At 47.3% G+C, this 24,035-nt stretch overlaps 1 protein-coding gene across 2 annotated transcripts; it reads left to right on the plus strand.

Annotated features, from left to right (window-relative positions):
* The first annotated feature begins 2,154 nt into the window (after window positions 1-2,154).
* Window positions 2,155-23,629, plus strand: ptgir (prostaglandin I2 receptor). 2 transcript variants are annotated; one of them, XM_062473671.1, is made up of 3 exons: window positions 2,155-2,882; window positions 3,000-3,853; window positions 21,543-23,629. In XM_062473671.1, exons 2-3 carry the CDS (start codon window positions 3,032-3,034, stop codon window positions 21,786-21,788), a joined length of 1,068 nt encoding a protein of 355 aa, XP_062329655.1. In that variant the 5' UTR covers window positions 2,155-2,882; window positions 3,000-3,031; the 3' UTR covers window positions 21,789-23,629. The 2 variants fall into 2 exon arrangements, with proteins under 2 accessions (XP_062329655.1, XP_062329656.1); XM_062473672.1 differs by having other exon boundaries at window positions 2,155-3,853.
* The last annotated feature ends 406 nt before the right edge of the window (window positions 23,630-24,035 follow it).

Consider the following 24,035-nt stretch of genomic DNA (forward strand, 5'->3'; position numbering starts at 1 on the left):
TGCCGCTTTAATGTTTAACTGAATGTTCTTATTCTTAAATTGCACCTAACACACACACACATTCCTGGAACTCTATTGACATGCGTTGTGTTACTGTAAACCAGGATGAGTGCAAAATGAATACTGTTGGCTTTCCCCAACCCAACAGACATGTTTAACCAGCCAGCCCAGATAACCAACTGAATGGAGAGGATGATCTCTGGCTTTCATATGCCCTGGTGTGTGTGAGTCTTTATTAAGATGTGTTGGTATGGTAATAAGCAAACGCTGTCCTACTGGAGCTACAGGTTCTGTAATAGCACAGTATTATGGCTAATTTACTAGTGTTGGATTCCTTAACACAGTTGTGGTTTGTTCCATTAACCTTGCTAGGCCAAGATATCCCCAATGCTTTTTTTGGTCTCTCAAGCCTTATACAACACCAGTAGTAAAATGCATTGCAAAAACGATACCTTTGTAGCGGGGTTTGCTCGTTTAAAGATAGAAATACTTAATTTATCATAAAGTCTCGGGGCACCACCCTAATATTGGTTTAGGACATTAGGGAATCCTATGTTTAATATGTAATAATCAGTTTCATCTTTAGGAATGAATTCGTTCTAAGTGTAGAGCCAATCGTAACATCAGTGAACACGCACGTCAAAATATCTTTACAATGAATTTATTCAAGTAAGGTAAACAGATCTTATGAACAAGTTGGATTATGGGTTTGATATGAGAGATTGGTTTCAATGAACAGAATGAAATGGTCTAACTTAAAGACAGAAATTGTACAGTCAATGATTACATCCTTACAAATCATAAAGAGCTCACGCCAATGCCATGTCGAGGAGGAAAGAGCGTTAGCCATAGTTACGTTTGATCAGGGGTTGATCAATGATGTTGAGGGCGGTTTGGGCCAAAGGTCCATTTGAAGAATCTGAAGTCACAGCGCGGCTGCGCTGGGTCATGTGACTGAGTCTGCGGGATCTCAGTGAAGTCGCATTTGGAATTGCGTTTTTGGTTCTTCTGTTGAAACGTCCAGATAGTGACGCGTTCACTATGAAGTTGAATCTCAGGAGAAGCTTGACGATGTCCTTTGGAACGCCAATCCCGATGGCGTTCATGCCATGGTCGGTTTCGCTGGAGTCAGAGATTGATGGTCATCGTAGGGCTTTATAAGGTTCGAGGGAGGACCCGTCTGGGGTCAGATGTGGATTGGGGGAAGCTGGGTTCTCACCTCCCCCCTCCTTCCTTCACACCTACCAAAGTTGTGATCTGATCTCTGGCTGATTCATTCGATGGTTCAAATATTGTTCTGGACATCTTGGTACAGTTACAAAATATAGTTGAATGATTGTTTTATTATGATAGCTTCGTGTAGATACCAAGAATGATGTGGTTATCTTTCAGGAAGAAGGAGTTGTTACTAGAATCAAGATTTCAGTGAACACAACATTAAAACAAAGTAACAAACATAACACAAATATCCCTCTCATAATTCTCCACCTTGTACTCTTGTGGTAAAGGTGAAGTCTCAAGAACTTTCCTCAAAAGTTCTGATCAAGGTATGTTCTTTGTTCAAATCGCCGCCGAAACGGATAGCAAATGGTCGCTGGAGACGTGTTGTCTAAATCAGGCCCTTTGAAGCTTGCAAGCTAGCCGGAGGGCTGATTAGGTAGATTGGGGAGGTCCCCCCCCCCCCCCCCCCCCCAATTCCGTGTGTGACATTCAGTAGCAATAGAAAAAACTGACTTGACAGCATTTATGCGAACTTTCTGCCCAGGTAACATCTATTTCATCCTAAATAAATAGTCCAAGTATATACAGATAATGTAAAGCCAGAAGTGCACGTATGGTGTTTAAGTGGTTCGTGCCAAGAAACGTTCGGTATGTTTCACCAGAAACAGTGCAACAGTAAGATCACCTCAACGTCAATAACACATAAATAATAACTGTATTTACTGACAATTGATCTTACTGTCAACAACTGCAAGACAACGGGCTGTAATTGCCTAGCGTGAGTGGGGAAGAACTGGCCAGATCAATTCCAAAGTGGCTCCCATGTAATACCAGAGAGAGAGAGAGAGAGAGAGAGAGAGAGAGAGAGAGAGAGAGAGAGAGAGAGAGAGGGCGTGGGCGACGGATCGAGACAGCTCTCGGGATACGTGAACTTTACGAGTGGCTAGCAGCGAGACGCGTGCGCCAGTTTAAAAGTGAGAGATTGAGGTACGAAGACATCCTCTACCTCCGATTCTGTCCATCGTTATTCTGCGGACAAGGACTATACGGGCTTGCAGAAGATAATATCATCATCAGTGCCAGTTGGTGAACATTTATCGCAGAGGACAGAGTTCCATATTTAGGGTAAGCCGTCGTTACAGTAGTTGTTACTCATTGTTATTCACTTAGTTTTTAAGGTTTAAAGACGGAGAATGTTGTGTTAAAAAAACGGGCAACAATGGAACCCCAAATAAACTGTTTCAAATGACAACTTTTTGGGAGTAATTTTTAAAGTGACTTTTCAACCGTTTGAGATTGCTGTAACAGTAGGGATTGAAACAATAGAAATTAAGACGGTTTAAAGGGAAAATCCATTGAATCACGCTCTGAGTCAGTGTCTGTGGACCATGGGTCTCAACAAGTTGGCTTTCCTCCGGTGCTGCTGCAGTTGTGTGATATCCACTGCCCGGTCGACAGGTCCCTATGTTGCGCATCATCACGCAGTAATGCGAGTCGCTTTAATGGAGGACATCCAAGAACTTCCTCACTGAGAGTTCCTTATCTTTCACATCCTTCCAGACACACACACTACACACACACACTACACACACAGTCTATCACTCTCATTTACTTACTCACACACACTGTCTCTCACTCACACAAAACCGCTCTCTATAGGTCTGTCTCTTACACACACACACACACACACACACACACACACACACACACACACACACACACACACACACACACACACACACACACACACACACACGCACACACACACACACACACACACACACACACACACACACACACACAAGGCACCATGTACCCTAACGAGTCTTGTGAAAACAGCACCAGGATCCACGTGGACGGCAACCCGGTGGTCAGCACCTTCATGTTCGTGGCCGGCGTGGTGGGCAACCTCATGGCTCTCGCCATCCTGGGCGTTCACCAGAAAGAGCGTCGCACCAAATCCTCCGTGTTCTGCATCCTGGTGACGGGGCTGGCTCTCACAGACCTGCTGGGCACCTGTCTGTTGAGCCCGCCCGTGTTTGTCTGCTACGCCCGCCGCTCCACCCTGCTGGGGCTGACAGGCGACCATCGCCTCTGCAACCTCTTTGCCTTCGCCGTGTCCTTCTTCGGCCTGGCGTCCATGCTGATCCTGTGCGCCATGGCGGTGGAGCGTTGCCTGGCGATCAGCCACCCGTACTTCTACTCCAAGGTGGTCCGCCGGAGCTTCGCCAAGGCGGCGCTCTGCCTCATCTACCTGTTTACCGGGGGCTTCTGCTCGCTGCCCTTCATTGGGTATGGGCGCCACAAGCAGTACTGCCCGGGCACCTGGTGTTTCATCAAGATGGAGACGTCGGCGGCCGGGGAGGAGGGGAGCGTCCTGGCGTTCTCCCTGTCGTACGCCTCCCTGATGGCTCTGCTGATCGCCGCCGTGTTCCTGTGCAACGGCTCGGTGATCGTCAGCCTGTGCCGCATGCACCGGAGCCTGATGACGCGGCGGGGGTCGGTGGTGACGGCGGGCAGGAAGAGGAAGATGAGCCTGTCGTGGTTCGGCCAGGGCGAGGAGGAGATGGATCACCTGGTGCTGCTGGCGTCCATGACCGTCATCTTCGTGGTGTGCTCCCTGCCGCTCACTGTGAGTGTTCCCTTTGACCTCTTGTCCGTGCTCTGTGTGTGTGTGTGTGTTTGTGAACGGGGGGGGGGGGGGGGGGGGTTGGGTAGAGAAAGAGAGAGAAAGCTCAATTCATTAAATTCCCTCTTCTTTCTAAGGGATTATGTGACTCTGCTGAATCAATTCACTGTTATTTAAAGCCTCATTGAATCTCCTTTGTAAATGACTCTTTCATTGAGCCAGACTGAATGATCAGAAGAATCGTTAATGGATTATTACTGAATCCCTATGGGATCCACACTTATGCCGTACGCTGCCCTCCTGTATGCTAATCTCCCAGTTTCTCTCGGGGGGGGGGGGGGGGTCCTCTCTCCCTGTTACATAACTATGGTTGTTTACACAGTAAGACAAACTCATGGTGGTTATGACAATGTTGTTGTCGTGCCTCTCACCTTCCTAACGGTGGACAGGTGTGGTCCAAACCTGCATGCCCAGGTGGACAGGCTCTAGTCCCGCCCCTTTCCCAGAGCCTCTCCCTGAACCTAAGGGCGTAGCTTAATGGTACCTGTGTGGAATCCTCATAAGGGATGTTTGATAATGAAGACACCAGTCAAATAAGAAGTGTGCTTTCTTTGTTTGTTGTATATTGAATCTTACAGAGAACTTCATCACATCTGTCTAACTACATATTAATAACCTCATCTATTTTTATGAAGACTGCCTGTGGTTATTGTTTAGGTGTGCAAGTCATATGCAAGTGACCTATTTAAGTAATCGCATTTCTGCCTGTGGTGTTTCCATTCCTCTCTCTGGCCGCATGTCATGTCTGAAGATGATGATGATAACTGTAGCCTGTTTTTTTCTGTCAGACACCGTAGGTTGAGTAGAGAAGGTTAAAGTGGGACATGCTGGTTCTTGGTCGTCACGGAGCACCAGACAGGAACCTACTCTAGCAGTGCTGTGAACTAGTGAAGGGTTCTAGAACAGAGAGCAGACGCTGAGCAAAGTTCTGACTAAGGAGTTCTCGTATACAGCCTCGTAAATTGCTGTTGGATAAAAAGGCAGATAATTACATACCTGACTCAACGAAACTGCGCTTGAGGTGTGCGTGTGTGTGTGTGGGCCTCACGTGTGAGGATGAGCACCAGGGCCAGGCCCACAGCAGCCATGAGGAGCAGAGCTGCAGCAGACACCACCACCATCCCCCAGCTGCACCAGGTAGCACGCAGACGCATCACACACACCCCAAACAAACCCTGGCCTGGGACACACACTCACACAAACCCTGGCCTGGGACACACACACACATACACACACAAACCCTGGCCTGGGACACACACACACACATACACACACAAACCCTGGCCTGGGACACACACACATACACAAACCCTGGCCTGGGACACACACACACATACACACACAAACCCTGGCCTGGGACACACACACAGACATACACACACAAACCCTGGCCTGGTGTTTCTGTGTGTTAGTATGCGTTTATCTTAGTGTGATTGTGGGTGTTAGTTTATGTGTGTCTAAGTGTGTGTGTCTCGGTGTGTGTTTGAGTGTGCGTGTGTTAGTGTGTATGAGTGGTGGTGTTGTGATGGTCTTTTTTCTTGCCCTGCAGCCCCGGGCTAGTAGCAGTGTGATGAGAGGCCTCAAGGGGACTGGAGGCTGTTTAGACATGCTGGAAACCTGAACTCAAAACATGAAAGAAAGAAACTCTAGATCTGTGAATACAGAGGCACACACATACATGTCCCCCCTTCCCAACACACACACACACACACACACAACAACTCTGAAAATACACACCTTGGGGGTAGGTGTGAGCACACCTACCCTGCGCACCAGTGTACCGACTAATGCTTTATCACTAAGTATACATGCTGCATTGACCATGCATACTCCATTCAAATACTCCTCTAATAAACACACCTTTCTTTACAATTCCCTCACACACATCCTCACACACATTACCACGTCCAATTGATCAGACCCACACCCAGCCTCTAGGCCTTATTAATGACCTCCATGCTTGGTGGTGTAACAGAATACACAGTAGAACAATATTGAGGCCAGAACACAGATGGCACTCCTCCCTTCCTCTCTGTCTTGCTCTCTCTCTCTCTCTCTCTCTCTCTCTCTCTCTCTCTCTCTCTCTCTCTCTCTCTCTCTCTCTCTCTCTCTCTCTCTCTCTGTAAATCTCAGAAATTCCGTAAAATACTGCTTAACTTAATTTTTCCGATCTGTCAATTTCAGAGTCTGTCTGTCAATTGCAGTGTCTGTCTGTCTCTCTCTGTCCTTCACTCTGTTTATCTGTCTCTGTCTGTCTATTTCTGTCTCTCTCTTTCTCTATATATATTTTTTCTCTCTATCTCTCTCTGACTTGATGTGCTGTGTTAGTTCTGGTCACTTACAGAGTAAATCTACTCCCTCAATCTACTTACCTAGCCCTTTCAAATAGTCTGTCACCGTATTGTAACTTTGAACCCAAATTTTTGAAGTTATCCAAAGGAATTTAGGAGTGATTCCTTTGACCTATCCTGCCCTACCTGTGAGGTCTGCTCTACCCTGACCTATCCTGCCCTACCTGTGAGATCTGCTCTACCCTGACCTATCCTGCCCTACCTGTGAGGTCTGCTCTACCCTGACCTATCCTCCCCTACCTGTGAGGTCTGCTCTACCCTGACCTATCCTTCCCTACCTGTGAGGTCTGCTCTACCCTGACCTATCCTGCCCTACCTGTGAGGTCTGCTCTACCCTGACCTATCCTGCCCTACCTGTGAGGTCTGCTCTATGCCCAGGCCCCTTCTCTAATGGGCTGTGTCTCTGTTCTCTGTCTGCCTGGACACACACACACTCACTCATCTACATGATGGCTTGTTTGTGTGTGTGTGTGAGCGCGCCTGTGTGTGTGGGAGGGAGCTACACGATTTACAGTCAAATGGCTATCCTGCATGGTAGAGGCTGTGTGAGCGTGCCTGTGTGTGGGGGCTGTCCTGCATGGTAGAGGCTGTGTGAGCGTGCCTGTGTGTGGGGGCTGTCCTGCATGGTAGAGGCTGTGTGAGCGTGCCTGTGTGTGGGGGCTGTCCTGCATGGTAGAGGCTGTGTGAGCGTGCCTGTGTGTGGGGGCTGTCCTGCATGGTAGAGGCTGTGTGAGCGTGCCTGTGTGTGGGGGCTGTCCTGCATGGTAGAGGCTGTGTGAGCGTGCCTGTGTGTGGGGGCTGTCCTGAATGGTAGAGGCTGTGTGAGCGTGCCTGTGTGTGGGGGCTGTCCTGCATGGTAGAGGCTGTGTGAGCGTGCCTGTGTGTGGGGGCTGTCCTGCATGGTAGAGGCTGTGTGAGCGTGCCTGTGTGTGGGGGCTGTCCTGCATGGTAGAGGCTGTGTGAGCGTGCCTGTGTGTGGGGGCTGTCCTGCATGGTAGAGGCTGTGTGAGCGTGCCTGTGTGTGGGGGCTGTCCAGCATGGTAGAGGCTGTGTGAGCGTGCCTGTGTGTGGGGGCTGTCCTGCATGGTAGAGGCTGTGTGAGCGTGCCTGTGTGTGGGGGCTGTCCTGCATGGTAGAGGCTGGCCGGTACATCTATCAGCTTGGGTCTCTTTTCTGTCTCCAACAAACAGACGCTCAGGCAGGCGTGCCGTGGTGGTTGGACCTCTCTGTTCACCAGAGGCTGAGGTGAGGCTAATATGAGGCCTAAATGAGGCTGAGGTGAGGCTGAGGTGAAGCTGGGATGTGACTTGGTCTCCAGCAAATGAAGATATTTACAGGTATTGATCTCAGATGCCTGCAGGGAAATAAAGGAGTGGCCTGACTCTGAAGCAGGACATCTAAGGCCATTAGTCCTCCATTCCTCACTCCTTCCTTACCATCCTTCTACTTTCCTCATTCCCTCATTCCTTGCAGAAGGCAGATGGAAGAATGGTGGAGATCTGTAGAAGAGATATACGCATGGCCCTTGGCTGTTAACTGCCCCCATTCTCAATAACCACAATGGTGTGTGTGTGTGTGTGTGTGTGTGGGTGGGTGGGTGGGTGGGTGGGTGGAGGGGTGTGACATTGTCCATCTCCAGGGGACTGTGATATAGGTGAGGATCTAACCGCCTGTGACTCTTATTCCTGCCGACTGCTACGACTTCTCTTTTCTCCAGCCTTATCTCATATACCCTCTCTTCCCCCCAGGCCAGGTTAGATAAGCCCTGTGTCGTTGTCCTCCCTGGCTCCAGCTGGAACACACACTGTGTGATCTCCCCCAGAGCAGAATCTGGAATGAGGATCCTCCTGTCTTTGTCTTTCGCACACTAACATGACCCACAACCCAACCCACACAGAAGCACACTGGAATGGATCGGGACGTCCAATAAGCTCATCTACCGTAGGTGTGATGGCCAGGTGTCCATATATGTTTTGTGTATATCGTTTATATATTACATGCAATACACACACACACATAAACAAGTATGTGCACAAACACAACCACACACACATTTGCAGAACGTGTGCACACACAAGCAAATCCAGTGTCTCTTGGTGTGTGGGTACCAGTAGCAACAGATTTAGCCCTGGGGCCCCTAACACCAAGTCCAGATGTGTCTCCTTGCTGGCCTGGTGGGTTCTGCCTCCCTGACCCAGCGTGTGCTGCTCAGTCTGAGAGCAAGCACACAGGAACGTCACACAGGAAGAGATGCTTCAAGTGAGACAGGAAGGAGATGGCAGCAAAACACAACCGTCACTGGAGATTGTGTGAACATGTGTGTGCGTGTTTTAGAGAAGTTAGGACGAGGGGTTTGCTGATTGCTCAGCAGGAGGCAATGAAAATGGCATGGTACAGAGTCAGAGACTAATATAGAGACAGGAAGAAAGAGAGAGAGAGAGAGAGAGAGAGAGAGAGAGAGAGAGAGAGAGAGAGAGAGATTCAACGAGGAAGTAAGTAAGTAAGTAAGACTTTATTTATAAAGCACTTTTCATACAAGAATTGCCGCTCAAAGTGCTTTTCATAAAATCAACAAAAACAATAATACAAGTGAATAGATCTAAAACATATAACAAACCACTAGCCGCACTCTATCTGCGGTCTCTTGAATCCGTCTTAGATCCGAGCTGCAACTTGCAGTTTCTAATAACGAGTGGGGTCAAAGAGTGAATGTTTGAGGGTGGGGGGGAGGGGCTTGTGACATGTCTGTACAATCTCCTGTCTCTCTCACCTCTGGTGCAGTCAGTTGGATGACGAATGACTCCATGGGGGGTTGGCCAATCATGATGGCCACACTTAAGGTCAACACACAACCCCAGTGATAGATAATGATCAGACTAGGGAATAGGGTTCGTTACCTTGTTTTCAAAAGGTTTTCAAACAAACCTGAGATTATTTTATCTGCTGGTGTAACTGTGAGTCTCCAGAGCTGCTCAGTCCTGCATCTGCACAGCACATTTGTGAGGAGCCAATGGAAGGGTTCATTTGAGATGAAGTGTGATAGATTTAGCTTCTGGTGAGATAAGATAAGAAGATAGACGGTCGTCGGTCGGCCAACGTTGGACCTGGTCGCGAGTCTCCCGGTCCTGTCCTACATCTATAAAGTTGAACAATGGATTTTGGTGTTTCAAAACCCATTGACACTGTATGACTATGTTTAGCCTGTTCTGCTCCTCTCTCTCACCAACCGTCTCTGGAGGAGGGGATCCCTCTCTGAATTGCTCCTCCCAAGGTTTCTTCCATTTTTTCTCCTGTTGAGAGTTTTTCTGGGAGTTTTTCCTTGTCTTCCTTGAGGGTTTAGGTTGGTTGAGGGGCAGTTCTATGGGCGTATGTGAAGCCCTCTGTGACATGCTTGCGTGTAAAAAGGGCTATACAAATACATTTGATTTGATTTGATAGACGACAGCTTCAGTGAGATTGTGGCAGATAAAGCAGATGATTAAGGATCAAAACACTGTTTGGAAAGAGGATAATAAGCTATGTGATCAGAACTGATCTATAATCAGTTGTGTCATCAGTTGAATTATTGATTGTTGTTTTACAGTTGTATGATGGGTTCACTGGAACAGATTGAGTGAACTCATTTCACTTTTTCATCTGCAAAAAGAAAAGATCTAACACATCACCATACAACACACTCACACAGTGCACACACTCTGACACAGTGTAGTGCGCTTTCACACATACCCTCACACATACTTACAAACGCTCTGCCACTCCTCCACCAGCCCCCCTCCACCAGCCCCCCCTCCACCAGCCCCCCCTCCACCAGCCCCCCCTCCACCAGCCCCCCTCCACCAGCCCCCCTCCACCAGCCCCCCTCCACCAGCCCCCCCTCCACCAGCCCCCCTCCACCAGCCCCCCTCCACCAGCCCCCCTACACCAGCCCCCCCTCCACCAGCCCCCCCTCCACCAGCCCCCCTCCACCAGCCCCCCTCCACCAGCCCCCCTTCCACCAGCCCCCCCAAAATGTGTTGCATCATAGTGGAAGTTTCAATGCTTCAGCCAGGAACGTCCACTATTATCAGGCTACGTTTACCTTATGGTGGTTGTTGGTTATTGGTCATTCCAATCAGGAACAATGTGGTGTTAAGGTACGGTTTTGACCATTGACCCCTGACCTGTGGCAGTGTTTAGTGGGGGATGTTCCCTGTTTGGGAGAGTCGGCAATGGTGATGGAAGATGTGTGGATGATGAGTGGACGACCTCTGGCTGACCTGGACTGCTGCTCAGCCTGGTCATCAGCCTAAGGACTAAGCCTATTGATTTCCATGTAGCCCTTTACTAAATAATAGATCAATCAGCAATGTTCTGACTGACTAACATGATCAATACTACAGTATTAGATCCATGGAATAAACTTTTGTTTGTTGATTGAATGACTGATTGGTTAGTCTATCGACCAGTGATTTGTTGACTACAATCAGGCTTAATGTCAGATCTCTTACATACAATACCTTCTAAACTCACATCTTGTTCTGTTTGCATTGCACTCTCATAATCAATTTAAAAATCAATTCACTTCTTTACTAAGCATTTTAAATGTAAAAATTCCTTACTCCGGTGTTACTGCTATAGACCATTAGCTACCGCTATGTATTTCATAAAAAAATGCATTCATAAAAATATATCTGTTGAATCTCAACCAATCGCAAAGTCCTTTGGCCCATCAACTCACCTTATAAAATGTTAAAAACGCCACTGGCAAAAAAAGGTATACATATCTGAATGCAAGTACAAAGCCAGTTGGGGTGAATTGCAGTGCAGTGCCCATTCTCATGAGAGCCATGGTTCCATCTCTTAGTGCATCTCAACATGGTGGCAAACACGTTTATATTTATTTATCTCAAGCCTACACCTTTTACAGTGCCTGCAGTCCATAGATTAGAGTGCAGTCTAAATAGGATAGATTTGAGCACAGACTACAAAGAGTAGAACTCTATGGATATGAGGTACTCTGTCAGTAAGACCCCTAGCTAATAAGGCTAAGCACTTTACCAGCCCAAACATCCCTTCAAACATGGCCATTAGGAGACCAGGTCAATATAAACATGGTTGTTCTTATATGGTCCAGATCTGATGTGGTCCCATTGACTCACTCCCACATTAAAATCTAGAGCTATGCACAATACTTCAACAGGAGTGTAAGTCCCTTAAACAAGAGTGTATTTTTGAAGTCCTGTGCATACAAACAATGTTTTCTTGTAGGATATATGATCATCAAGACAGCACTTCTCTCTTGTGGTAGAGATCTGTATCTCGGAGAGACTAAGACCGAGCATAAACATACATGAGTCAATTCAACAAGACTAAAGAGAGATCCTTATCTGGCTACGTCCATGTTTGATGATCCTTATCGAAAGTACTTGTTCAACCCCCTTTCGGTGTGCGTGTGCTCTGGTCTGATTAGCCGAGTAGCAGAGATATTGAGAGATTCTTGGTTTGAAGAGTCATTACTTATTTGTTAGACAAACAGTCTGGTAATGGCCTTGAATCCTTTGCAAGCTACCAGTCCAGGCTGATGATTTGAGAGTGAGTCTATTTTCATTATTTGTTTTTGCACTCACCCCCACCCTGTCTGTGTTCCACGTAGTACTTCTCTGAAATTAGAATGGTCTATATGAGGCTGTATATCTCTAAAGGCTGTAAATCTGGAGAGAGACGGACGTTAAGTACTCAAACATTGGCCGACTGTATTCAAGCACCACAACCAGAATTTCCAGTCTGCTCGATTTGTGCATTCGACCTAAAAAAGGAGTGGGTAGCAGAATGAGAGAGAAAAGAAAAACACTGTATAAAGAGAATAGTATCATATTTTGGTATGCTCAGTTAACTGGTAGTTGTTGTTATATTATTTCTGTGTTTGAGACCCATATACATGGGAACCAGAAACTTGAGAGGAAGCAGTCAAACTCATTCTATTTTCTGAAGGGTTGTTTGTAAAGCGGACACAAATAGTGGAAACTACACTCCTCAATGAGCTACTTTAGCTACGGAACTCACTGACACACTAAGTTGTGGATTGGGTGGAGGTCAGAGGAGATGACAGAGGAGATGACAGAGTAGTCGGTGGGGTTTTGGGTGGTCAGATGGGATTTCCAGCTCTTTGTTGTGTCTTAAGAACCTTTCTGACTCAGAAGAACTGTCTATGCAATATGTTGTGGACAGAGAGTGATACAGAGATATCTGGGAATGATTAAGGATGTATTAGTAACTATGTATGGGAGTACACTCAAGCACACACACACGTCTACCACAGCACGAATATCATGAGAAAGAGCCATGCATCAATCAGACGGTCATCAATAAAAACTTGAATTATGTTTTCTCACATGATCAGTTTGACACCAGGCATGCATATGTTTGGCAACTTACTCCAGGTCTCTGATGTTGCTGCAGACTCCTAATTTATATGGTTTGTTAGATTCCTCTGCCTCTCTTCCCTTCTTCCTTTCCCTCTCACCCCCACATGTCCTCTAAGTCATGTCTTGAATTAGTTGAGGTTGTTGGAAAGTGCACTGTAACAGGTGGATGGAACGATTGCAAGCCAGAACATATTCACCATGGCACGGGCTCGCACTGCGCTTCACATCCATCATCGTAGCACTCAAGGTGAATGGTTGAATAGCCCAAATGTTAGTGGTGAATGATTGAATTCAACATGAAGGTAGTAGACGGTCTCCTTCAAATATTGACTGAGGTGTTCAATGTGACAGTTGTTGTCAAAGGTGGATATTTTTTGTTACATGTCAGTTAGAGTTTCAGGCTTATCTCAGGAGAACAATTGGCCCACTTGTCTACGAGGCACTTAGCTGTTCTCTTTGCATCTAATCTCTCCCTCCCTCTTTCCTTCTCTCCCCTCCCTTTCCCATGCTACAAACCAACAGTTTCTTGGGATGTCCTAATATAACTCTTCCAGCAGACATGCAGAAGAGAAATACTGCACCCCTTCAATAACTGAGGAGGCAGGGGGAGATAGAAGAGGAGGCAGGGGGAGATAGAGGAGGAGGCAGGGGGAGATAGAAGAGGAGGCAGGGGGAGATAGAGGAGGAGGCAGGGGGAGATAGAGGAGGAGGCAGGGGGAGATAGAGGAGGAGGCAGGGGGAGATAGAAGAGGAGGCAGGGGGAGATAGAAGAGGAGGCAGGGGAAGATAGAAGAGGAGGCAGGGGAAGATAGAGGAAGAGGCAGGGGGAGATAGAGGAGGAGGCAGGGGGAGATAGAGGAGGAGGCAGGGGGAGATAGAGGAGGAGGCAGGGGGAGATAGAAGAGGAGGCATGGGGAGATAGAGGAGGAGGCAGGGGGAGATAGAGGAGGAGGCAGGGGGAGATAGAAGAGGAGGCAGGGGGAGATAGAAGAGGAGGCAGGGGAAGATAGAAGAGGAGGCAGGGGAAGATAGAGGAAGAGGCAGGGGGAGATAGAAGAGGAGGCAGGGGAAGATAGAGGAAGAGGCAGGGGGAGATAGAGGAGGAGGCAGGGGGAGATAGAGGAGGAGGCAGGGGGAGATAGAGGAGGAGGCAGGGGGAGTTAGAGGAGGAGGCAGGGGGAGATAGAGGAGGAGGCAGGGGGAGATAGAGGAGGAGGCAGGGGGAGATAGAAGAGGAGGCAGGGGGAGTTAGAGGAGGAGGCAGGGGGAGATAGAGGGGGAGGCAGAGGGAGTTAGAAGAGGAGGCAGGGGGAGATAGAAGAGGAGGCAGGGGGAGATAGAGGAGGAGGCAGGGGGAGATAGAGGAGGAGGCAGGGGGAGATAGAAGAGGAGGCAGGGGGAGATAGAGGAGGAGGCAGGGGGAGATAGAGGAGGAGGCAGGGGGAGATAGAGGAGGAGGCAGGGGGAGATAGAGGAGGAGGCAGGGGGAGATAGAGGAGGAGGCAGGGGGAGATAGAAGAGGAGGCAGGGGGAGATAGAGGAGGAGGCAGGGGGAGTTAGAGGAGGAGGCAGGGGGAGATAGAGGAGGAGGCAGGGGGAGATAGAGGAGGAGGCAGGGGGAGATAGAGGAGGAGGCAGGGGGAGATAGAAGAGGAGGCAGGGGGAGTAGAGGAGGCAGGGGGAGATAGAGGAGGAGGTAATAGGGACAGGATAGTGAGGGCAGTATAGTGAGGGCAGGATAGTGAGGGCAGGATAGTGAGGGCAGGATAGTGAGGGCAGGATAGTGAGGGCAGTATAGTGAGGGCAGGATAGTGAGGGCAGGATAGTGAGGGCAGGATAGTGAGGGCAGGATAGTGAGGGCCCTACTGAACTTTGTCTGGACAGGGCCATCTGTGTAGTTCTCACCGTGTACATTTCTCTCTTTCTTCCTCTATTTCTGTAATGACGGTTTTACTGTGGAGGAGGTGTTTGTGTTCCCAACCCTAGCTTTTTATTTCCACACTTGTCAGGTGGGAAGAGGGACCTTGAAACTGGTAAATAGATTTGTTATGAGTTGTGGCATTGTTCTGTTGTAAACCTGCCACAAGTTACAGTCAGATCATTTTCTTACCCCATTCAATATTGTATTTCAAAATCTTGTGGCTCAAGTAAACAAGCCTTCTATCAGCATAGGACTGAAGCAGCTCAGAGAAGCTGTGAACCAGCAGATATCGCCCCCCCTCCGAGGGTTTCAAATCACAACTGCTCACTTCCCTGTTTTGGGTTATGTAGCGAACACACATGAGGAACCTTCCAGATCCTTCAAGGATCCTCCTGAGCGGAAAGCGCAGGGCTCCAGGAAGATAATTGTATCCAGATGATAAGGAACCCGTTGAGATTCTGGCTTGGCTGGGACTTCAGAGACCTTGGGTCCCTTAAATAGGAATTATGTCCCCATTTCTCCTATTTTCTTTCTCTAGCCTCCACTTAGCTTTTTCCTGTCCATCCCCGCATCTTCCCACTGACCCCAATTCCATGGTTTTTCGTCACGCACCCTAAAAGATGACGTTCCTGAGCAGAGTACAAAGCCATGTCTGTCCCTTACAACCATCCGATGCATCCGCAACAGAATTTCGACAGCATAGTGACTTGCCTCATTTCCAAATAGTTTTCCATGTCTGATGATATCAGTTGAGGTCTGCACTCAGGGAGCTAAGTGAGCGTGTTACATGGAAGTACTTATCTCTGGGCCCTGAGGAACCACACTGCCTCTGCTGGGTCTGTCTGAACAGCAAGAAACCAACCGTGAACCACAGTGGGTGGAAGGTTACTCATTGGTCACTGAGCGTGACAGGGCAAAGGGGAAAGATGGAGTGAGGAAGAAAGACAGTGAGATGTAGAAGGGTGAAGGGACAGGTAGGGAAAATTAGATGAAAGTAGAGGTGAAGGGGGAGAGAAGAATAAGACAGTTTGACAAAACAGAAGACAGTAAAAGAAGAGACAGAGGGGGAAAGAGAAGAGAAAGAGTTAACAATGGACAGATGGAGAGAAAAGATAGTAGACTGTTATTCATCATAGCAGTCAACAGGTGGTCACTGGTACTTGCCTCGGTACTGGACGCTTTTTAACAGCCTGGGGTTTACGAAGCTCTGTGCACCAGCTGGTGTGTGTGCGTGTGTTTGTGTTCATGCGTGCGTGTGTGTGTGTAAATTACATTCAGTTTATACCCTGATCAATCACCTCAGGTGGTGGGTGTTCAGGACAGACGATTAAGTACACTGGCTATCCCATAGCCGGGGGCTGCATCTGTGTTTGTGTGTCTCCCTGAATGTATCAAGTGTGTGTGTCAGTTCAGCTAAATACTCAAGGCTCATGTATGTGTTTTATTGCCTGTCGGTGCATGAACTCACTGACCTCTAAGGACAGAAGTGTATCATTCCAGAGATGGAAGTCTTTTTTTACACATCAACTAGTCCATGTTTGGACGCCACATCACAGTTGGAGGTGTTGGACATAGCCCAGCAATGCATCTGTTATCTCCTACATACCTATTAAACGGTTTACCACAACCAGCTTATGGACTAAGCACAGCCTCGACTGTAATAACTCTGTGTGATTTGTCGCAACTGAGAGAGTGACTTGTTATGAGAGCTTACTAATGTCATACTGACAACCAGGACTGATGTGAGTTATTTAGGAAGTGTGCACTTTCTAATCACACTGCAGATTGACCATGTTCCCAGACAGCAGAGAGATGGCCAAGCTTTACCCAGAAAACACAACCCAACATCCCCTCAGGGCGTACCAAGTATATCATGTTGTTCTTATGTATTTTTCCTACACATCCAAGCCTCGCCAGTTTATTTGAAATATTATGATGTAACAATACTGTGTTCCTTCAGCACATGCTTTTATCCAATTTTATTTTAGGAATAGTGTACTTTGAGGTTTTGAAGCACTTCCTCTTCCTCTCCCTCGTGTGGTGTTAGATCCTCTGTAGGGTTTAGAAATCTTTGTACATCCTGCTACAGATGGCATGATCACTCTTCCATTCCACTATTCCTCTGCCAATACTAATACTAGCCTACCACATGCCAAGGCTAACACAAGCCAACTGTCTGTTTCATTCCACCTAATGATCTGTTTCTCTCTGACTGCTCACACACACACTTCCCTCTTTCCCAGTCTTGCTCTCTTTAACTTTCTCTCCCTTCTATCTCCCTCCATTCGTCATTTATTTTTTCAGTCTGGGAGACATGCAGTGCATCTTGTTTCCAATGGCCGTGTGCGTCAGAAAGGCACAGGCCATGACACCATTGACTAGTCTGTCATTGTACATTCTAATGTGTGGTTTGTGGGCATCTTCTGAGGCTAGATCCATGTCCATCAGTCTCAATACACAGGTCTGAAAACAATGGAAAGGTTGTGAGTTCTGGCTAAGATAGAGAATGATGTTTTGCTGGTATTTGTTATCGTATTGTTTTGAACCAAACTGCAACCACATGGCCTGAACATACTATGACCCTCTCTTTCTCTCTCAGTCTCCATCTCCCTAACATTGCTTTCTCTCTCTCTCTCTCTCTCTCTCTCTGTCTCTCTCTCTCTCTCTCTCTCTCTCTCTCTCTCTCTCTCTCTCTCTCTCTCTTAAGGTTATGTTAAAGGTAACATAACCTTAAGATTGGTTATTATATATACATATATATACACATACACATGTCAGTCATACACACAGTATATGTTGTGTGTGTGCTTTGTTTGTGTGCATTGTGTGTCTAGTTCACTCACTGTCTCTCAGGTTGTGGCATATTGATACTTACTGGGAAGCAAGGTATGCCCTGTCTCTTTCTCCTAGGAGGATTTTGACCTTTGAGAGGTCACTAAGATCTTTGAAATCTGAGATTACAGAGTGGAATTTGTTACAGTAACCATTTCTTATATCACTGAATGTTTCACATTGTAGGAGGAAGTGCATCTCTCTCTCCCTCCCTCTCTCTCCCCCGTCACACACATGGTTCTGCACATCTGGACAGTCAGCTGTCAGCCTTCACATGCCCTCCATGCTGGACCATCATCCCTGGCAGCAGCCTCCTCCTCTCCGGGCCTATGCTGGCTCTATCAGCCCAGCCTCTCAGGTTACAGCAGCTTCACAGTCAGAGCACAGAAAAGCAGAAGGTGCTGCTCGTAATCCGATCTGGAAAATGAAGCTGAAGGGAAATGAGACCAAACGCCCCGCCCTACCCCCCACGCCCTGCCAACACTCTTGCTTAACCTTTTCTTTGAACTGTGAAAACGTTCCTCCTCGGTCGTGTAGAAGTGCTGAGTCTTGTCATGTCCTCCTCCACTTCCTTTTTTCTGCAGAGTCACAGACGTAGCAAGGCTCAAACCTCAGTTTCTATAGAGATTACTGTAATACAGAAAGCTGTCCAGAGCTGTCCTTCTACAGTTTTAGTTTGTATTTACACCCCCTCTTTAGACTCCAGCTGCCTCTTGTCCTGCCCACACACAGGCACACCCACCCACACACACATGAGGAGAAAGAATGGAGGGGATAGAGGGAGGGAGGAAGAAAGTGGACTGCAATAAGAGGGCATTGATTTGTGAGTCAAATACATGACAAATGAGTGAAATAAAAAGAGAAGTGAAAAGAGAAGATCGAAAACAGGAAGTGAGTAAATGGGCAACATGTGGGTGAGAGGAGAGATGAGGGGAAGACAAATGTGTGTCGAAAGAAGGAGAGAAACAGATAAGGTCAGATAGGAAGAACATCATCTGTTCACATTTAGACCTACTCCAACCTCTCTGCTCTACACGCATCTGCTCCACTGCCTGCCAGGTGGTGATCTTATCATATGATGAAAGCCACGCTTGGTTAAACAGATTATTATCAACACGTACATGCAAATACAAAAACGTGCCTGTAAAGCACGTACAGTATCAATACGTGGTATTGAATGAGGTGAATGAGGAATGAGGGCAGCGAGGAGGGCATGCTGACTCACTGTCAGAGACCATTGTGTCTCTATAGCTCACAGAAGACAGGATATGTAGATTCCTTAAATGCACCTGCAGGCAAATAGACAGACAGAGAGAGAGAGAGACTGGATCTGAAGACTTGAGATTTCTACAGGAACATTCACACAGAACTTCCGGGAACACACATGACATATAGCTTTGGTCCTGATGATGGAATGTTGTGATTGACGACGTATTTCTTTCTAATGCATTAGGATTTCCCAGGAGGAAGCTTCAGTTAGTATAGAAAAAACATCTTTGGGTGGTCGTACAATGGTGTGGAGAGAGATATATTCTGCATTATGGCTGGTATTTTGGGAACTGGAGGAGGCACTGATCTCATCCTCTTGGTAAAATGGGAAGAGGGAGGAACAGAGTGGTGAGTAATTAGAAAGGGCTGAGAGCTGGAAGAAGACAGGAGGTGTGAGAAGGTATGACAATCGAGAAAGTTAGGATGGAAACGGAAAATAGTGAAAGTGTGAGGGAGCTCAATGGCCGGGCCTGTCATGCAGGGGAATTTTCTATTATATCACTCTTGTAAATAAGGTTATTTCTGTAACAGTTTGACTGTTGACTGTCAGTTTCAGTGACAGTTCGCTTAGTTAAACCATAAATCCACTGTTATGGGAGGGAACATCTCATGTTATGTAAACACCGGATGAAAGAGCTGATTACCTGGACACAGCTTATCAGTTTGAAAAAGGAGACCACAGAGAGAGAGAACCCAGACCAGCATCCTGATCAGGCAACCAGGAGCAGAGCAAACACAGGATGTGGTGGCACTCACCAGGCTTGGTTTCCACAGAGGGTGCTTTAGAAAACACTGACATGACAGTAGACAAACAACGTTCACATCCCCCCAAAAAAAAGCACAACGGCACACAGCCACAGCAATACAGACATACAGAAAAAAAGCACAAAAGCAACAACAAAAAACGAGCAGGTTAAACAAAGCAGGGCATTAATAACATAGGGAGTCAGGGGGGATAAAAATGTTAAAAGCACAAAGCAAGATAGATATTATTTACAACAACCACAATCAAGACACAGACTGACACTGGCAGGTATGAATCTCTCTCTTTCTCTCTCTCTCTCTCTCTCTCTCTCTCTCTCTCTCTCTCTCTCTCTCTCTCTCTCTCTCTCTCTCTCTCTCTCTCTCTCTCTCTCTCTCTCTCTCTCTCACTCTTCCGCTTGCTGCCCCTCGTTCTCTCTCCACTTCTCACTCTCTTCCTCATATGCTCCTTCTTCCTCCTGATCCCTCCACCCTTCTCTCCCCTCCTGATCCCTCCACCCTTCTCTCTTCTCCTCCTCCTAGTTTTTTATGTAATACAGTATTATGGCTGTTTACTAATGTTTACTATTTTACCATCCAGTAAATGAATAAAGCATTTGACCTTTTGGGACGTCATGGTCTCCTCCAGGGCCGGCCCAAGCCTTTATTGGGCCTTAAGCAGAATTTATTTGGGGGGGCCCTCCGAATTTGTGTAATTACCATTAACATAATATATATAATTTTTTAATTAAGCTGTAATTTCATGTGCTCTTGGGGGCCCTCTGGTGGCCACAGGGCCCTAAGCAGCCTCATAGTTTGCTTATGCCTTTGGCTGACTCTGGTCTCCTCCCTTTCCAGTCTAATGACCTCTCAATGAAACAGGATCTTTGAAGCTCCCAGTTATCCTGGAGCCAAGATGTAGGCTAATGGGCTACACAGGGTAGCCAGTTATCAGTCGTCAGCAGCCTCAAATGGCTTCTAAAGCTGCTGTGGGATGTGGTGTCAAACGCACACAGTCTGGGTTCCCCAGAGTCCCTGGGTCCCTGATGAGTGGAGACATCCATGGACGTCATGGTAGTGTGTGTGTGTCGGGGGGTGGGGGGCTGGGTGGTATGGGTGTATGTGTGTCCATGCGTTAGTACCACTGCTGAATCACCTACACACACACACATAAACACATGAGCATGGCACCTACTTACGATTGTTGAGCAGGGCCCGGGTGTTTAGGCTCCTGGTGCGTCATGAGAGTTTATGATCCATGATGTAGCACCTCTGCTCACTCAGACCTATCCCAGTACATCAGCTATCTAAATCACCTGGAGGTGCTATTGGCTCATTTACATCCCTTTTCTCCAGCTGAAGGCCTCATTGGTCAGTAAACATCACCCCAGGGATATCCCCCTCTGTTAATGAGATGGTGAGAATAACTCACATGGACACACACGTGTGAGCTATTAAAGAGAAATGTGTTGGACTTCATTTCTAGACAATTTACCATAATTTTACTTAAATTACCACCAACTCCCCAACCGTTGCAAACAAAACACAATGGCTGATATGCGTTGAAGATCATCCAAAACACCACACCCAAACCCCCCTAAAAAACAGTTCACCAGTCAGTTGGTGTCACAGAATCATACACTCTCCGGCCCTTCTTCTCTCTGCCCTGTCTGTCTGTATCTGTCTCTCTCTCTGTGGTGTATCCTTCCCAGGCCCTAGCAACAGGGGAAACATTGACTGGTCTCCACTACAACAAGCCCTGGGGGAAGGCCATCCACTGAGGTTATGTTTGTTGAATCTATCACAGGAGAATCAGTTGATGAAGAGGTGGATGGGGGGGGGGGGGGGGTTAATGAAGGGAAGAAGAAAATACTGATCTCCCTCTCTCTCTCCACTCTATTTCTCTTAATCCATATGCAACCGATTCAAGCGGTGTTTGTGAAAGGTGGTCGTTGTGCGCCTGACTCAGGGGACCCTTTGTTCAACCAAAGTGGGGCAAGAAAGGGAGGAAGATATTCTGACAAGCATCGTGACGACACCTGTTACACGTATACCCACCTCACACACACATATCACATCCAAATTTAACCACCCCCCATCCCCCTCTTTCTCAGATTGCCGGGTTTGTCAATGCAGTACACCTGGTAGGGGATGACCAGGAAAACCTGCTGGCGTTCCGTTTCCAGGCGCTCAACCCCATCGTGGACCCCTGGGTCTTCATCATCTTCCGCAAGTCCGTGTTCCGCCACCTGCGCTCCCTGCTGCGCTGCCGCTTCACTGGGGGGGCGGTGAAGAGCACGGCGGCTCACTGCGCCCTCACCTCAGAACCCCAGGCCATCCCACCCCCCTCCAGCCCGTAACCCTACTCTAACCTGCCTCCCTGACAGACGGGCCAGACCCTAAGAGAGGACAGGAAAAGGACAGGATTGTACAGGATTGAACGGGACAGCATTGGTTAGGACCGGACAGGACAGATATGACATTGTTAGTTTCGGACACGGCAAAAGATGGAAGAAGCATCAGACACTGGATGGATTGATGAAGAGCAGAGCAAAGCCACTACGTCTGGCCAGAGAAGGAACTACATGATCACCCAGCTCTTACTGTGGGACTATCAGTGTCCTGTCCTGTCTACACCAAAGCAAAATGACCCTTGTTGTAAGTGCACTGGACCTCTGCTATTATACAGACATTAGAGTACTGAGTTACATATAAGAACATGTGAGTTGTTTTACCTGCTTCAGGACCGTTTAAACAATGTATTCAAAATGTATATGACCCATTATCTTATTACAACCCGACGGGCATTCACATTATGCAGAGGCTCAGCACGGGGATCCCAGGCTTTGCAACGCTGTGCTGGTACTGATTCAATGCTCTGTGTGGGTGTTGACAAAGTAGGAAGCTACGTGCAGCTACTGCCAATCCCGACCTTCGTTATTACCGCCGCACTGCTCCATATGTGAATGCCCGATTACATGAATGAACATAACTTCGACCCGAACAGAGGCTGAACTGGCCTGAACTGCAGATGAAAAGTTTCTGTCATGAGAACCTGCAGTGTTATGGACTATGAACCCCTGTGTCACAGGGTTTGACGTGCATGGTAATCACCGCCATAATCATAATTGCTTCCTGTTCAGAGGAAGTTAACCAGGAAATGCAACAACATTGCACTGGGTCCCTGTCATGGTCACTAGGGCCTACATACCAGGGGACTGATTGTATTTCTATATCTCTCTGTCATTCTCTCTCTCTCTTTCTCTGAGCTCATTAAGCAGATTCCACCTGTATTTGATATGACTGAAATTCAATCTTCTACAGCATTTCTGCCCCAAGTCCTCCTGTGTTTGTGTCTGTGTGTGCATGAAAATGCGTTCATGTCGCTGCATGTTGAGGGAGAAGATCAATGAATGTCATTGTATCCATAGAGGACCACCATTACGGCGCATGTGACGTCGGCTCCCACTCAGATGTCTTCAGTCCAGCTCCAACATACAGACCTGTACAGACAATGTTCAAAGACCTCTCCTCCACTCTCTCACTCACCTCATCACCTGCTAGAGCATTTCATTTAGCTGCCAGGGTAGGAAAGATAGAGTCTTACAAAAGGACCTGACGTTATTATGCATGCATATCTGTGTGTGTGCGTGCGTGTGCGCATGTGTTGCTTTGTATGAATGCGTCCGTGTACTCTGTGTGTGTGTGTGCGTGCGTGTGTGCGTGTGATGTTTCTGTTTGACGTTTTAAGGTACCTAAATAAATCTTGCTAGATATTTTAGCTACCTTTGTGTGTACAGAATTTATGCCCTATAAAAAGTCATCATAATGTGTGTGTGTGTCTGTGGCTCACAGTACTGTTTATAGATAAGTGCTGTGGCATGCACTGTGGCTTAGTTTCGTGTGTTAGTGTCTGAGTGTGTTTTGTGGCATGTGCTCCAATGGTAGCAAGTCATGTGTTGATGTTTTTTCCTGTTGTCTTCTTTTCCTGCCTTGCATAGCTGTCCTCAATTGCCAGTTTTTGCATTCTTGCACTTTTGGTTCAACTGTGAGTATACAAAATTTGATTTTGCAGTATTGACATCCTTTTAAAAAAAGAAAATGCTAAGTCATAAATAAATGTTGTGTATAAAATCCTGTACTGATATGGTTAGATGTAAACTGATGTATGAGGTAAAATATATAATAAATTGATACAACTCTCCGGTAAACCTGTATGATATTATATAAATAGCCTGTCGTAGATATATATAACTTAGATCAAATCACCGAAATGTTATTTTCCTGGCTGCACTACGTTCAACTTTCAAAGTAGTGAAATCGATCTGGATATGGTTTTGTGTTCAGCCAACCTGCTTTCCCTAATCTTATAAACCACTTTCACTTGCTTCTGCCCTGCTATGTCGGAGGTTAAAATACCACGGCATCCACCGTAGATAATAATGTCCATGCCTGCTGTGTCAGCGTATCATAACCCCTCCCAGGTGGGAGTATCGGCTTCATGGGGCGCTCGAAGAGAGGATCGTAGACTGTAATCAAGGCCCCAACCCCGCCAAACAGTCTCCTGACTTGACCAGTCTTTACCGGAAAACCGTTAAATGAGCTGT

The sequence above is a fragment of the Osmerus eperlanus genome, chromosome 11 (genome assembly GCF_963692335.1).
Source record: "Osmerus eperlanus chromosome 11, fOsmEpe2.1, whole genome shotgun sequence".
NCBI classification, from domain to species: Eukaryota; Metazoa; Chordata; class Actinopteri; order Osmeriformes; family Osmeridae; genus Osmerus; species Osmerus eperlanus.